This window comes from Agelaius tricolor, unplaced genomic scaffold (genome assembly GCF_023055355.1).
Source record: "Agelaius tricolor isolate 1412-34295 unplaced genomic scaffold, bAgeTri1.0.p SCAF_3, whole genome shotgun sequence".
NCBI classification, from domain to species: domain Eukaryota; kingdom Metazoa; phylum Chordata; class Aves; order Passeriformes; family Icteridae; genus Agelaius; species Agelaius tricolor.
The window spans coordinates 62577364-62592228 of NW_027269263.1; the positions used below are offsets into that span (position 1 = coordinate 62577364).

The 14865-nt window shown below is 49.9% G+C and overlaps 2 protein-coding genes across 4 annotated transcripts in view; one reads left to right on the plus strand and one right to left on the minus strand.

Annotated features, from left to right (window-relative positions):
- The window catches only part of DMTF1 (cyclin D binding myb like transcription factor 1), a 29003-nt gene extending 27458 nt beyond the window's left edge, over window positions 1–1545 (plus strand). For all 3 annotated transcript variants that reach the window (XM_071424049.1, XM_071424048.1, XM_071424050.1), the window contains one exon: window positions 210–1545. In XM_071424049.1, coding sequence (XP_071280150.1) covers window positions 210–319 — 110 coding nt within the window. In that variant the 3' untranslated portion in view covers window positions 320–1545. The remainder of the gene's footprint in view (window positions 1–209) is intronic.
- On the minus strand, window positions 1537–10793 carry TMEM243 (transmembrane protein 243). The gene is made up of 4 exons (XM_071424051.1): window positions 10458–10793; window positions 4411–4461; window positions 3087–3191; window positions 1537–2058 (listed from the first exon to the last, which is right to left on the minus strand). The coding sequence occupies exons 1-4, from the start codon at window positions 10533–10535 to the stop codon at window positions 1936–1938; spliced, it is 357 nt and encodes a 118-aa protein (XP_071280152.1). The 5' UTR covers window positions 10536–10793; the 3' UTR covers window positions 1537–1935.
- Window positions 10794–14865: the final 4072 nt, after the last annotated feature.

Sequence of the window (14865 nt, forward strand, 5' to 3'; positions counted from 1 at the left end):
GGGGTTGGACTAGGGGATCTCCAGAGGTCCCTTCTATCCCCAGCTATTCTGTGATCCCGTGAATCTAGAGATTGCAAAGTGCCTAGTTTGAGCAACACTGCCTGTGATTGGTTAGAATTCCAGGCTGCATTTCCTGTCTCCTAAGTTTGTATTTTATATGTTGTTATAATGGCACAGCAATAGTTTTAATGCTTTTTGTCCCTTGCCAGATCCTATCCTACAGCACCATGGAGATGGGTCGCACATTATTGGCTCATCGTTGGGCAGTCCTGACTCAGAAGATTCAAAGGATGTTGAGGATTTAGTGAGCTGTCACTGAGAAGCAGCAGTGGTGTCCATTTCCTATTGACCATGTTTGCATTGTGAGGTCAGTTACAACCTGTGCCACATCTCCAAAGAAAGCAGTCACAGTCTGTCTCTTTGAACAGAAGCTTCCAGTGTGAAATGACTACGGTGCACTTTCTCTGCTCAGGCTGTTGCCCTCATCAGGAGGGAGGACTGAGGTGCCACGTCTCACTGGGGTGTTCCAGTGTGCTGAAGAGCCTCTGCTGCAGTGCTCACAGTGCTCAGCTCCATCCAGGCAGTTCTGATCTGACTTGTTACTGATGTGCTGAACTGCACACGTGGAAAACTGGACAGAAGTCAAGGATTGTGGACTGTAGCCTCTTAGTGCTGCAGCAAGTAGTAGTTTGCACAGGTTTCATGAAGAATGGGTGAGGATTTTTGCACTTACTGACTCTTGTAACACATGGAGTAAGAGACTGTTACATTTCAGGAAGGAGTAAGTTCCATCAGAGACTTCAGGGAGCATGGGCAGCATTGGTGTGTGTTCCCATCTCACCTGACTCGTTCATATGTCTGTGGCATAGGAAGAAGGCAGAAGCTTATGGGACTTGCCTGGTCTGCTTGTTCCTGACGAGTCCATTGCTGGCAATGGACAGAGCTCAGAAAGATCACTTGTGGAAAATCTTGGGGTTTTTTGGGTTTTTGTTTTTTTTTTTCTTTCATCACTACAGCAAGCTAAATAAAAAGGAAAGGGCTATGAGAAAGGGAAGCTACTGGGACCCACCAGCCTCCCCCAACAAGCTTGGGATTTCTTGGAGATTGTTGTGAGTAGGTTGGAACGTTTGTCTCTGTTGCTGTTTACCTGACACTACCAGCCACCTCTCCAGACGTGATTTTTGCAGCAAGTTAGCAAATGGGGAGTGGTGTGGAGGTGGCAAAGTCTTGGAGGAATAGCTCTGTGAGAGTCTGGACACAGGGCCTCGAGGCAAAGAAGGCCAATCAATTCCTGCATTGTTTGAAACAGACACTAGGCTGAACAGCAGCCTGTTAGCTAGGAATCAAGAGAAAAAGCTATAGAAACTAAAGACTTGTATAAATTATTTTATTTATTTCTGTAATTAGCTCTTCATAATCAAGAGTTGGTCTTTTTCAGTCTGTGGTTTTGTTAATGTGAAAAACAAGTTGTAGTTTTAAATGGTTGCCTAGGGAACAGAAATAATTGTATATTCAGTTTCAACAAAATAAAGAGTATTTGTCTTACTTGACTGTAAGATGCCATTTATTTATACTGCCACAGATCCTTTCAGTGCTGCAGTTTATTTGTACAGTAATAAAAAAAAGTGCAGTTTTTTTCCAAAATGAAAAAGCTTGTGCCATTCTGAAACATCAGTACAACTGGAATGTTCATTAAGCGCAACAGTAGCTCTTCAAAAAAAAGCAGAATGTCACGTCTTATGGCAATAATTCTCCCCAACAAGAGGGACATTACATATACATTTACATGAAAATCATGTACTGATTTATCCTTGCACAACCCACTTCTTTCCTCTCAGGCTGATGGTTCTCACTTGGATGTCTCGAGTAGAGCTGAGAGCTGAGCTGGAAGCAGTCTGCCACAGCAGCATCATTGCTGGGTATTCCCAATGTCCTTCATTTACCCACTTCATGGAAGTACAGGTTGGCACATATACATAACATGACAATAGAAAACAATATGTAGTAAATTAGATTTCTAAATTTGGGTTCCAGGTCTCCTTGTCGATACCAGTAGATCTAGAAGAGAAGAGGAGTTTGTGTTATTTCCAAAAGCCAGGTATTCTAAGGAAACTATTTTTGGTAACTGAATTGGCAACTTGCAGATTTAGTTTTGGGGTTTTTTTTTTCCTTCCTGTAAAACAATCCAGCTTCCTCTGGCCAGAGGGACTGAGTGTGTGTGTCTGTATGTGAAACAGGCCCTGAGGACATCTGCTGTCTGGTCAGCTTTGCTGAGAGGGAGGGAGGGAAGGTTTTGGTTTTAACTCTCAGAGCTGGCTCCACCCTGGTGGATGAGGGCAAACAGCAGCTTTGCACTAACACAGTCTATTCTGGGCAGAGTTGTGGCCACCAGCTGTAGGATCAAAACCAGGGACTGGCCAGGCAATGCAGAGCAACTTCCCAGCATACCCAGCAGGGAGGGGTTCAGGGCTGCTCCAGGTCACAGCTGGAGGAAGGAGAATGCTCCAAGTGTGAAAAGATACAGCAGAAGGAGCCACCAATGTCCCTGCCCATGGAAGGGGGGTTGGACTACATGGTCCTTCCAACCCAAACCATTCTGTGATCCTGTGAACTCAGACCTGCCAGTTCCCTTTGCCAGTGCTTGGGACCAGCTCCCTTGGAATTCTGCAGTTGTTGAGTAGAGGAACATCCTCCACTTGCTGTAACTTCCTACCCCTGTAACCCATCCCCTGTGTTTGAAAGGGCACTGACTAATGCAAGTGCATGGCTGATCCCACTTTGCAGCACAATCCATCTCTGCATTCCCATTTCAGGGCTCTGCTCCCTGGTTTCCTCCTCTGTGACTCCAGTGGCAGTGCCACAGAGGTGACAAGTCTTGCACCACAGCTGGGCTGCAGGAGCTGGCTCAGTTCACACACTTACTCTGCAGTAAACACAAAACTCACTGCCACTCCCTCATTGTCAGCTTGTGTTCTGGAGGCAGGAAAGCTTTTCTAGGAGAGTGTAAAAAAGAAGGCAGCACCACGTAAAGCAGATTTTATTCAAAGCCAACGACTCAAAAGCACGGCAAACGTGGCGGTACTTACAAGAATGCCAGCAGAAATGCAACACAAGGAGATGCAGAAAGCAAAAAATACATTCACAGGTTTTGGAGGTAGTTGTGGGAAGACAAAAGCACTGATTAGAGTGACCTGTATGGAGGAAAACAAAGATGAGGATTTCACTCTGGATTTCCAGAGCTGCAGTGAGAAGAGGCTCAGCCCAAGGGCTGGAGCAGAGCAGCGCTCACATCCTGATCTGCACACCCCTCCCTGGCCTCTGCCTCCCACCCTTGAGGAGCTGAAGGAAAATGTGCAAGTCTGGAGGAAAACTGCTTTGATACAGCTGAGAGGAGTGGAAAAAGACTTTGCCAAAAGCTTTGCCACGCTGGCTCCTTGCCAGAAACCACCCTCCAAGTGGCCCTGAAGCCATCAGGCCCAGGGCTGCACACTGCCCATGCAGGAGCATCCCTGTGATTTTGTTTATAGGGGTTTGGGGATGAGGGAAGAGATGAGGATCTGACTCCATGTTTCAGAAGGCTTGATTTATTATTTTATGGTATATATTATATTAAAATTATACTAAAAGAAGAAAGGATTTCATCAGAAGGCTGGCTAAGAATAGAAAAAGAAGGAATGAATAACAAAGGCTTGTGGCTCAGACAGAGTCCAAGCCAGCTGACTGTGATTGGCCATTAATTAGAAACAACCACATGAGACCAATCACAGATCCACCTGTTGCATTTTACAGCAGCAGATAACCATTGTTTACATTTTGTTCTTGAGGCTTCTCAGCTTCTCAGGAGGAAACCTAAAGAAAGGATTTTTCATAAAAGATGTCTGTGACACATCCCTTCAGCCAAGTGTTCCACCAGCTGGCACCTCACCTGGCCCCACAGCCTCCCTGCACCTCAGCTCTCCAACAATTCCCCCATGGACCACACTCATGGTCTCCAGTCCTGACAGTGCTGGGTTTGTCTTTAAAGCTTGGGGAAAGCACAGCTCAACACAAAGGGACAAACTTTGGGAAGACTTATATAAGCCATAAATAGAGGACAATAAATCATAAATAGAAGGAAATAGAAGCAAACACGCTCTCCTGGCACATAAGTGCTTTGTTGTCTCACCCAGACTCATGTTCAGCCAGGATGGACAATCTGCCAGAGAACTTTGGGATTTTATTGCAGCTCTTAAAGAAATGTATTCCCCTTTTCCTGTTGTCAGAGTTTTAAAAGACAGATATGTCCCAAAATGACTGCCTGCCCTAAATCAGAGCCTCTTTGGAAGCTTCACCAGCCATTTTTGGGGAGGAATTCTGGTTTCTTCCCTGTCACTTAAAGATGCAACATGGGGAGAGATGGGAGATACTTACTACAAGCAGCAAGGTTGTTAAGCCACCAACAACTAGATTGATGATTCTGTCCTGAAGAAAAGAGAAGAGTGTTATGTGCACCTAAAAAACCAACAACAAAAAAAACCCCAAACCATATAAAACAGAGCATTTCCCAACAGCACTGAGAGCATCAGCCAGGATCCACATTATTGCCAGCACACCCAAGGCTCCCTGCTCAGCTCTGCCACGCAGGAAGGTTTCCCCTCCCTCCCTGGACCCCAGGGAGGTTGCACTGGTCAAGGCCTCATGAGGCAGGTTTGCTCATTTGCAAATGGCTTCTCTGCCACATCTAAACTGATTACAGTTGTGCAAATTGTATTTAAATCTTTTTTTTAAAGTGGGAGTGCACAGATGGAGGTTGTCAGAAAAAGCTTTTTTTAGCCCTACTGCCTGAGAATTAATAGACTGATAGAGTCTTAGGTGGGAATTTGTGGGCAGCTGCAAGGAGGTGAAGCATTGCCCACACCCCAAATGCTCCAACCTAACACCAGCAGATCTGAAGATGCCACACAGTGGCTCTGCTTGGACAGACAGACACCCCCCACCCTTCTTTCTGCTGCCCCTGATCAGTGTAGAACAGCTGGGAGGACACAACCTTGTGTGTCCTGGGACAAAGATCCCTCAGTGACAGCATCAGTCCCATGCCAGTGGCACCAGGGCAGGGACTGGCTGTGACACTGGGCTGTGTGACCATGGGCTCAGAGGAGCACCCACAACAAGACCCTGTAGTGATGAACCTTCTGGAGCAAAAAACAGAGGAAAAGGAGAATATTCCAATCCCTGCCAGCACACTGCCTCCTCCCTGGTGCTGCTCTGAGTATAAACATGTATCACCACATGCACACAGCCAGGTGTGACACCCCAGATGGCTGACAACTCAAATCAAAGGCTAAAACAGCCACAGCAGAAAAAATGTGCAGAGGGAAAACACCCCAGACTTCTCTTAAGTGTACTGAGAGTCATTAAGTAGATATGGTGAAGGGAAAGTGAGAAAGGAGTTTGAGCAGTGAAAGCATTTTGCCCAAATGCTTTCACTGGGCAACACAGGCTTCCCTCCACCTGCTCTTGCACAGCTCTTCCCTCCTAGAATTTGGATTTGTAGAGGGAGAAGTCCCAGGTCATCAAGAAGTACCACAGGACAGCAGCAGGGCACTAGAAGAAAGCAAAGAGGAGGCAGAGAGCAGCAAATCCTGGTTTTGTGGGACACCACCAGCCCTACCTAAGGCTGTGGAGCTCAGGTTGAGGTGGCTCAGGAACAGGTGGATGCTGTGCCCTGGGGACAGAGCCACAGCAAGCAGACTCCAAAGCCTCTCCTATCAGTCCCCAACTCCTCTTTGTACAACAAAAGCACTGATGGTCCTGCAGCCCAGAGGCCCCAGGCTGTGGGGGAGCAGCAGTTGCTGCAGCAGAAGGACGTGACCCCCCCTCCATAGGAAATTGTCACCAACATCCCCTTTGCAAGGTCCTCAGCAGCCAGGCACAAACCCCTTCTCCTCACTGGCATTTCCACACATGCAGCTGGTGATGTGACAGCAGCCTCTGAGAGCCAGCTATGGGATACCCACCACTGACCCCAAAAAGGAACCAGGAGAAGTAAACAAGAGAGCAAGGCAAACGAGAGAAACAGCTTGAAAAGTGCAAGCATGAAATGCTCCATGAGAGCACATTGTGACAGCTCAGCTGGACTCCTCCTCCTCACCTAAAATAAAGAACTAAAAGCTGACTTCGGGCAGGACATGGAAGGGTCCTTACCCCAAAAGCCACTCCAGCACCAGGAGAGGATGGCAGTTTTGCTCTGCCCTTGCATTGCAGACCTGGCTGAGCCCACCAAGGCAATGTTACAGAGGGGGACCAGGGGATGTTACAGAGGGGGACCACTCAGGCTCTGCTCCTCCATTCAGGGTGCCAAGAGGTGAGCAACTGGATCCCTTGTGCCAGGAGGAGAGACAGCAGGGAATGCCAGGGAGCCACCTGCAGAACTGGCAGTGGGTCACCAGCCTGCAGGGCTCACCTGGTGAGCAAGGGTCACAGCCAGCTCTGCAGAGAGCTCAGAGGGATGGACACACAGTCAGTCCCCATCCAGAATGACTGTGCTCCTCATTAACTAGAGACCCATTGTGCCAGGACTGGCAGGAGAAAACAAGGGGGTCAGGCTTGACAGCAATCATGGAGCATTTCTCTCTTGAGTTTCAGAGTGGGAGAGAGCATCCCCCAGCCCAGGGACCTCTCATCTCACCCTGCTGACTGAGGGACCTCCCAGGGCCACCAGGATCAGGTACAGATGCCAGCAGTGCATCCAGTCCCTGTGGCCAAGGCAGCCCCTTCCCTGTGTTTAAACCTGAAGGCACTGAGATTTTCAAAACACATTGCTGGCACAAGAAGGTATTTCAGGATGCAGGGATTAGAGACACTGATCCTGAAATCCCAGGCTTGGTGAAGCAGTGAGAGGCTGCATTCCCCAGTGCCCACTGACACTTCAGCCCCAGGCAGCTTAGCACAGCAAAAAGGTTAAAAATACTCAGGCAGAGGCCAAGACGGCTAAAGGGATTGGGGATGACAGAGCCTTTCACCTCCACACAGTGTCTGAGAGCACAGCCTGGCCTGGGCACACTCTGCTGGGCATGCAGGGACTGGCTGTAGCAACCCTTGTGTGGCACCCAGCTGGCACAGCAGGCTCCTGCCACCAGCACAGCTGATGCAGGAAGGAATTTCCTCCAGCATCACTATGTACTGCAATAGCTGCTGGAGTGAAAAGACAAAAAACCCCAGCAGGGACACCAAAACAGAGAGCCTGAGGTCACCTGGACCAGCCCAGGGTACTGGCACACACACCCCAGTTTCTGATACAGTCCCCATTCAGCCCCAGCTCCTCAGACGTTGGCCAGGCAGGGGATGAATTCCATGTTCCACTGTTGCACAAGATGCATTTTGAAACAAGAGGGTTTCTGCCCTGTCCTTCCACTCTGGGGAGGGGATTGCAGGGGCTGGAGGCATCAGACTTCCCCCAGGGAGCCTCTGCAGGGCAGAGGTCTCCATCTGCCTCTGGGAAAGGGACATAAGGTCAGGAAGCGTCAAATCCTTCCAAAGCAGGAGGGCACAATCCAGGATCCTTTAGGATCTGGGTCAAGGTCACTTGGAGCAGCAGGGAAACTGAGGCTAGGCTGAGGCTGTATCTGCACTCCCCCCACAGGCTGTGACAGAGCTTTGCTCTTTGCCCCATTCCAGCTCGGCACCTTCCATCCCTGAATCCTCCAAGTTAGCAGCACGTGGGCTGAGCCCCCAGGGGTCCTGGCAGAGGCTTGGCCAGGAGAAGGGAAGGGGCAGGTCCCCTGGAGGTGGGTACCTGGTGCCATCTCGGCAGGAGTGACACAAAGGCCATTTTTATGCCTTACATCAGCAAGTCCAGATGGTCAGCAGCCATTGCAGCCATAGGGGATGCCTGAATGCAGTGCCAGGCCCAGCCTGGTGGAACTGCAGGCAAAGCAGGCTGTGCTCAGGGCCATGCTGGACACCCAGACATGGGGACATCCTGGTGTGTCCTCAAAAGATCATTCCCATCCCAAGCTGCTCAGTCTCTCTATTGCCTTCTGCTTCCAAATGAATTCCCAATCAACTCCCACCACTCAAACACCCCCAACATGGAGGAGCCCAGCTTTGAGCCTCCCTCCTGAGACAAGTGCTGCACCTGTGGCACTCTGTCCCTTCCTTGCCACCCTTGTGCAGCTGTGCCTTTGCCTTGTCTCACACCACTCACTGCATCCCTGGGGAGCACAGCTGCATCCACAGCACCTGGCATCCATTGGTGCCGTGTTCCTGCACTCCCTCTGCCCAGCAGCCACTTCCTTGGCACCACCTTGCCCCAGTCTCTGCTCAGCATCACACAGGAGAGCCAGCTTGGCAGGAGCAGCTGGAACATGACAGGGCAAGGAGGTGGGTGCTGCTGCCCAGCTCTGCCATCCCCACTTTGAGTGGCTTTGCCTTCAAAGTCACCAGCTTGGGGACCAGGAGAGTGCAGGAAGGCAGGAAGAGGGAATCCCCATCTCTACATCCATTTCCAATTGCTGGCAACCCTGATTTTGACTCAGGGCTTCCTGGGGCACGAGCACTGCCCCTGCCCTCCCAGCCTGAGCAGAGGATCCTGGTTTGCCAGTGTCAGCCATCATTTGCAGAGAGCCAAAAGCAGAGCTGGGGTGTGGGCAGGCACTCCTCCCGGCAGACCTGCTCCCATTTAAAGGCAAAGTTTGGCTTTTCCACTTCTGACACAGAACATTCCAGCTCGGGACCTCACCAGCGTCCGTTCCTAAGCAACCTCAGTGAACCAGGGAGGAAAGGACCCCGGGCCAGCACATGGTCCCCTGTCTGTGGGACACGGGTACAGCAGCAAGAAACCATCTGAGAGGTTCCAAAAAAGCCACAGCAGACAGGCAGGGGGTGAAGTGCAGGACGCTGGATCCCCACCAGAGCCCAGAACTGAATTTAGCATCCCACCTTTATTATTTACCACTCCCCCTTGCGAGAAGAGGCGTAGCTGGAAAAATACAGAGATCAGGGATCGAAAGCTTAACCTGGGCTGAAAAGTTTGGGAGTTACGTGCCAGGACTGCCTCCCTGCTCCGATGGCACATCCCAGTCCCCAGAAGTGCCCAGTGCTGGGAGCTTCCCAAAATCCCTGAGCCAGGTGCCCCAAAACCTCCAGTGCCCCACCAGGGAAGCACCGCCAGTGGGGTACCTGTCCCCCCTCACTTCATCTCCTCCACATCATTCCATTTTCCCCCGAAAATCGGGCGGGTATCACTTTGTTCTCATTAAACATTATAATTGTAGCAGCAGTTCCAAGTTCTCGCAGGGAGGGCGGTGATGGACTTGATTCACTTCTGAATAATCCCAGGCAGTTTCAGCCTCCAGCCCCCAAACCCACACGAGTGTGCAACCCCTCCTGGCAGGGGACAGCCCCAGGTCACGGACGGATGATGATGTGACACCCCAGGTGCCGTGGTTCCCGAGGGATCCCGATGCCGGGCGGCCCCAGGAGCCCCCTCCTCCCCGGCAAAGCCCCGCAGCAGCGCCGGGAGCCGAGCGGCTTGCGGGCATTGACACCTGAGGAGCCGCTGCTGCCACACGCCAGCCCAGGAAGGAGCCACCGCCGGCTCCTCCAGCCCGGGAGGAAAATCAGTGCCCAGGAGGGCACCAAACGCAGCCCCCCCATCCCCATCCCCATCCCCATCCCCGACGCCCCAGACGGGGCGAGAGGCGGCCCGGGCTCCGCAGGGCACACCCGGGTGGGACACGGCGGCTCTGTCACCCCCTGCCCGTGCCCAAAGCCCTTCCCAGCCCCACGCCGAGGCTCCCCCCGACCCTGGGACCCCGAGCCCCAAGTTGCCGATAGTTTTGGGGGGATGTTGCTTTAGGGAGGATTATATGAAAGTTGATTTCCTTGCGGGGAGGGGGAGGGAAATGTTTCGTGAGTTATTTAGGGAGGGGGTCGTGCTGGAAGGGTTTAGTTCTGGGGATATCGTTTGGATTTTTTAAAAAATTTGGCGCGGTGCTCGTTTGGGGTTGATGGATTATTTTTGGTTTGGGGCAATAATTGGGAGACGGTTGTTTTTGTTTTATTTCAGGGGTTTTTTTTATAATTACGCCAAATTTGAGCTTTTCCTTTTTCTGGAATTCAAGGGGCTCCTTTAATATCTTTCATTGAGGTGCAGCCTTTCTGATCTTTGACGCTGTTTTGGAGGGAGACTGAGGATTCTTTCTTATTTCATAGGGATTTTTCAATTTGTTTGCAGGATTCGGGCAGGTTCCTCGCTCGGGCGGGCCGCTCCGTGCCGAGCCCGGGGGCAGGGATGGGTGCCGAGCTGCCGCTCTCCGGGGCGGCCGGGAGGAGGCTCCGCATAACCGGGGGGCATTCACACCGGCAGGGCGGGGAGGGGGGGCCACCACAGGACTCCCAGCTGCATTTCCCCGGCGCGGTTCGCGTTGCCGGGGGTGTTTGGGGGAGCGGGGTGCCGGGGGCGGCGGGTCCCTTACCCTGGCCGAGGTCTCCCCGAAGAGCGGCCGGTTGTCGGCGCCGCCGGTGCCGTACCCGCGGGCGGGGAATCCCTCCATGGCGCGGGGGCGCTGCGCCGGCGGCCGCGGGGGGGCGCCCGCTCATCCTGCGCCTCCGCCCCGCCCGCTCCGCGCCCCGCGGGCCGAACCGGCACCGGCAGCGGCAACGGGAACGGGAACGGCACCAGCACCAGCACCAGCACCAGCACCGGAGGGGCGGCACCGGCACTGGCACCGGCACCGGAGAGGCGGAGCAGCCCCGGCACCGGCACCGGGCGGGGCGGAGCGGCGGGAGCGGCCCCGCGGGTGCGGAGCCGCCGGCCCGGCCTGCGCGGGGAGGGGCGGAGCCAGCGCTGCCGGTGCCGATTTGTTGCTCAACAAAGTTGCGGTATTTGAGCAAATCTCATTAGGGATGATGATACGGCAGCTTGGAGGAAGAAGCCTGATTTGATTTGGTTTTGATTCGATTTGATTTTTCTTATTATAGGTTTTATTTTCTTTTGATTTTTTTTGACTGGATTTGATTTTTCTTATTATAGGTTTTATTTTCTTATTCTTATTTTTTTCTTTTATTTTGTTTTCCTTTATTGTGTTTTACTCTCATAGAATCGTAGAAGCAGAATATCCAGAGTTGGAAGGGACCCAAAAGTCACATCAGTGCAACTCCTGGCCGTGCACAGGACACCCACAAACCTCACCCTGTGCCCGAGGGCATCGTCCAAACCCTCCTTGAGCTCTGCCAGGCTCAGGGCTGTGAGTGCTGCCCTGCGAGCCTGTTCCAGTGCCCAACCACCCTTTGGGTGTAAAACCTTCTCCTGATAGCCAACCCAACCTTTGTTTTACAGCTGTTTTTCTTATTTTGTATTTTATTTTATTTTATTTTATTTTATTTTATTTTATTTTATTTTATTTTATTTTTAGGGGCTTATTTATTTATAAACATCTGATCCTGCTAGAGCTGAAAAATGAACTCACATGCGCTCTTCCTGGCCCCCTACATGAGTTACCCACCTAAACTAGATAAAAGAGAAGGATTATTCCTGGAGCTAGGATTGGTGGCAGTAAAACACTTTTGCTGTATACATTCCTTAGCCAAAGTTATCCCATGTCCCAGCTGCTGCTGCTGCTGCTGCTTTGGAGCTGATGATGGGTTTGCATGTGAGAAAGCCTGGGGGCATTAATTTTATTGTTATTTTAATTTTTTAAAATTTATTTTAATTTTATAATTAAATTGTATTTACATTTTTATTTAAATTAATTTCTGTTGGTTTGGGTTTTTTGGTTTTTTTTTGTTTTGTTTTTTTTTTACTTTTTAATTAATTTCATTTTTTCTATTTACATCACTTAGTCTCAGAAAATAGTTTTCCTCTTGGATGTCCCCCAGACCATCATGGATACAACCTTTCTCCAAGTGCACTTTAGGATGAAAATTAACCAATTAAGATGGAGTAAATGTTGTGCCTTCCAGGACAGATTGTAAGTTTTTTGTTCAAATGAGTTCTGTGGTTTCCCCTGACCCTGCTCCCTCCAGGAATTCCAGGGGGCTTTTTGCGCTGAGAGACAAACTCCCCTAAATATCACTGGAATTTAGGAGAAATAGCATGGATAGAAGAGATTTCCAGGCCAGGTCTGTAGGTGAGAAGATCAGAAAGAAGAACACCAGCTGCAGATAGGAGCTGTCACAGCAGTTGCTCTCTTGGTGGCTCCAATTCCTGTCACCAAGGTCCTCCTGCAGGTCAGTGGTGATGGCTCATGGGAGCTCCCCAGCTGTTGAGCAAGAGCCGGGTGAAATCAGCTTCTCTTGCGAAACATTTCTGTCATTTTAGGCTCGAGTGCTTGCCCTGGGGCCGTGCTGTGCACACAGGGCTGGAGCACTGGAGCACTCCAGCTGCCCTCAGCCTCTGAGCTCGACAGCTCCAAGACCAAAGCACCACCGCCTCCAAGGGGAGAAGAATTGAATTCAAGTGAGCCTGGGAAATCATCACAGCTCAAAGGGGGAAAGTATTGAATTCAAGTGAGCCTGGGAAATCATCACAGCTCAAAGGGGAAAATTATTGAATTCAAGTGAGGCTGGGAAACTATCACAGCTTTGCCGGGGTACCTGTTGCTGATTCCCCCCTGACTTCTGGGACTCTGTCTGGGCCCTCCCTGGGAGACCCTTCTGGAGTGGTTTTGTGTCAGAAAAGAGAGACTCAGTGGATCTTTTTGGTCTTCAGGTTCTTGTTTGTTGTTATCTTATCTAGAGTTTTGCACACTGTCCACACCAGGCTCAGTGCACTGGAAAAGCACCACAAAAATGGCCAACAATCTTTCATTACAAGGTCTTTTAAAGCTAAACTCTCCAATTAAGAGCTGACACCTGGATTATTTCCCCTTTCAACCCAATAACTGATCCCAAAGAGCTGCAATGCAGACTTTTCTGCCCAATTACAAAATGCCACCCAAACCCACGAAGAAGGAGGAAGAAGAAGCATGAAGAAGAAGGCCAGGATGACACCCTGTGCCCTCCATCTTGCTTCCATCCACAACATACTAAAAACCCCAAAACCTAAATTTCCCACCTAAGTGATACACCTACACTACTCTCTGCAATCTACTTCACGCCCTAGTGGATTCTAGTCTATTCTGGAGTTTAGGAAACTTTCTCCATGAATGAGGGTCAAAGTCAGTGCTCCCCTGGGGGTCAGGGCACCCCAGAGCAGACAGGGAAATATTCCTGGTGCCCTGGGCTTCCACACAGCTTCAAAGGTGAAAAGTATTGAATTCAAGTGAGGCTGGAAAATTATCACAGCTTCAACAAGCATGACCATGTCCTGAGCTGAAGTACTGGGTGGGAAGGCACAAAGGCCTCCTGTAACCCTCCAGCAGTCATTCCCAGGGTGAGCCTTGGGGAAGAAGGATCTCCAGGACCCAGTGGAGAGACCCTTCATGTCCTCTTGAGCCACTTGGTAAAAACAATCCCATGGTGTGAAGGATGTGGCTTCCTGACACACAAGTGCTCTTGACCTACAGAACAGTTGGTTCTGTGTTCATTTTTCAGTACTTGTGTGTTAATTATTTTCCTGAGCAGGCTCTGGCTGTGCCCAGATTAAATACTGAGGGGGTTGTAGGGTCTGGGTGGGGCATGGCAGTGCTGGAAGGGGTGACTGTGGGAGTGCCCTGCATCATTGAAACTTGGAGTTATGGCTCAGTGGGACAAAGGCACATAACCTTCTTCCAACATCCACTGAATAACTGAGAACAAATGCAAAACACAGGCAAAACTTGCTGAAAACCACACATTGTTACTTGTGCATAATAATCAATGAATCAATAATCAGGGAATACTGGAACAGGGGAGTTACTTGTTTCTCAGCCTATAGGTACTCAGCCTGTTGCTATAGTATTTTGTTTTTTAAGTGCTATACATCTTCTACACTTAACTAACCTACATGTCTCCCACCTGGATCACTCACTTGTGCATCAAAGTGCTTCCTGGGTGATGTGATCACTTTGTAAACAGCAGCTCTAATTTGATGAGAGACAGTCTGATTGAGCCACTAATGTAACAGCCCAAATAGATTCACTTCTTTCTACAATTCAAAGTATATCAATCTCCAGTGATTGATAAAAGTACCTATCCTTCTCAGGTCTGAAATAAAAAACAATTTGCTATTTAATAGAGGAAGTAATATCAAAGGAAATCTTGGGTGATTTAACACTGGAAGGATTTGTACTGCTCAGGTTGGACACAACTCCCTTGGTCTTATTTAGTGTGTTTTACATTTATTACAGTTGGCTGCATCTCTTACAGCAGTTCCAAGGTTTACATGCTGAGTTTTGGCTCTCCTTCCTCAAAAATATTCCTGGCATTACTTCCTAGAAATAGATTTGGCCCATAAATTGCGGAGAGCTTTGGAGTCTCTTCAGAACATCAGCCCCACAGACTATATACTTTCTCCTGTCTAATATTTTATTTATATTAAAAGTCATCATGTGTTTTTCTCTGCACTCTGGGTGAAGGTTTAATTCAGCACATATATGAAAATTTCAATATATCCCAAGGCTAATTATATATCACTGTCACTGATGCTGCAGCCTCTGTAACTCACCAGCTGGCTGTTGGAGTGCCAGGGTGGAGGTCAGTAACTCATCTGGGCAGGCAGTGCTGCCTTCAGCCCCTCACTGGCTCCCTGATGCTCTGTGTGTCCTTTCTAGTGATCTAATGTGCTGAGGCTTCTAATGCATCAATTTATTCCATAACTCTTTGGTAGCAGGGGTTTTCTGCTGCCATTTATCTCATTTATCAGACCCTGCTCTCCTGTCTCCTTCCCTGCAGCAATTTCAGCTTCCTGACACAGCCATTACTGATTACAGCTGGTCATTGGCTTTTGCACTTTAAATCAGCCCT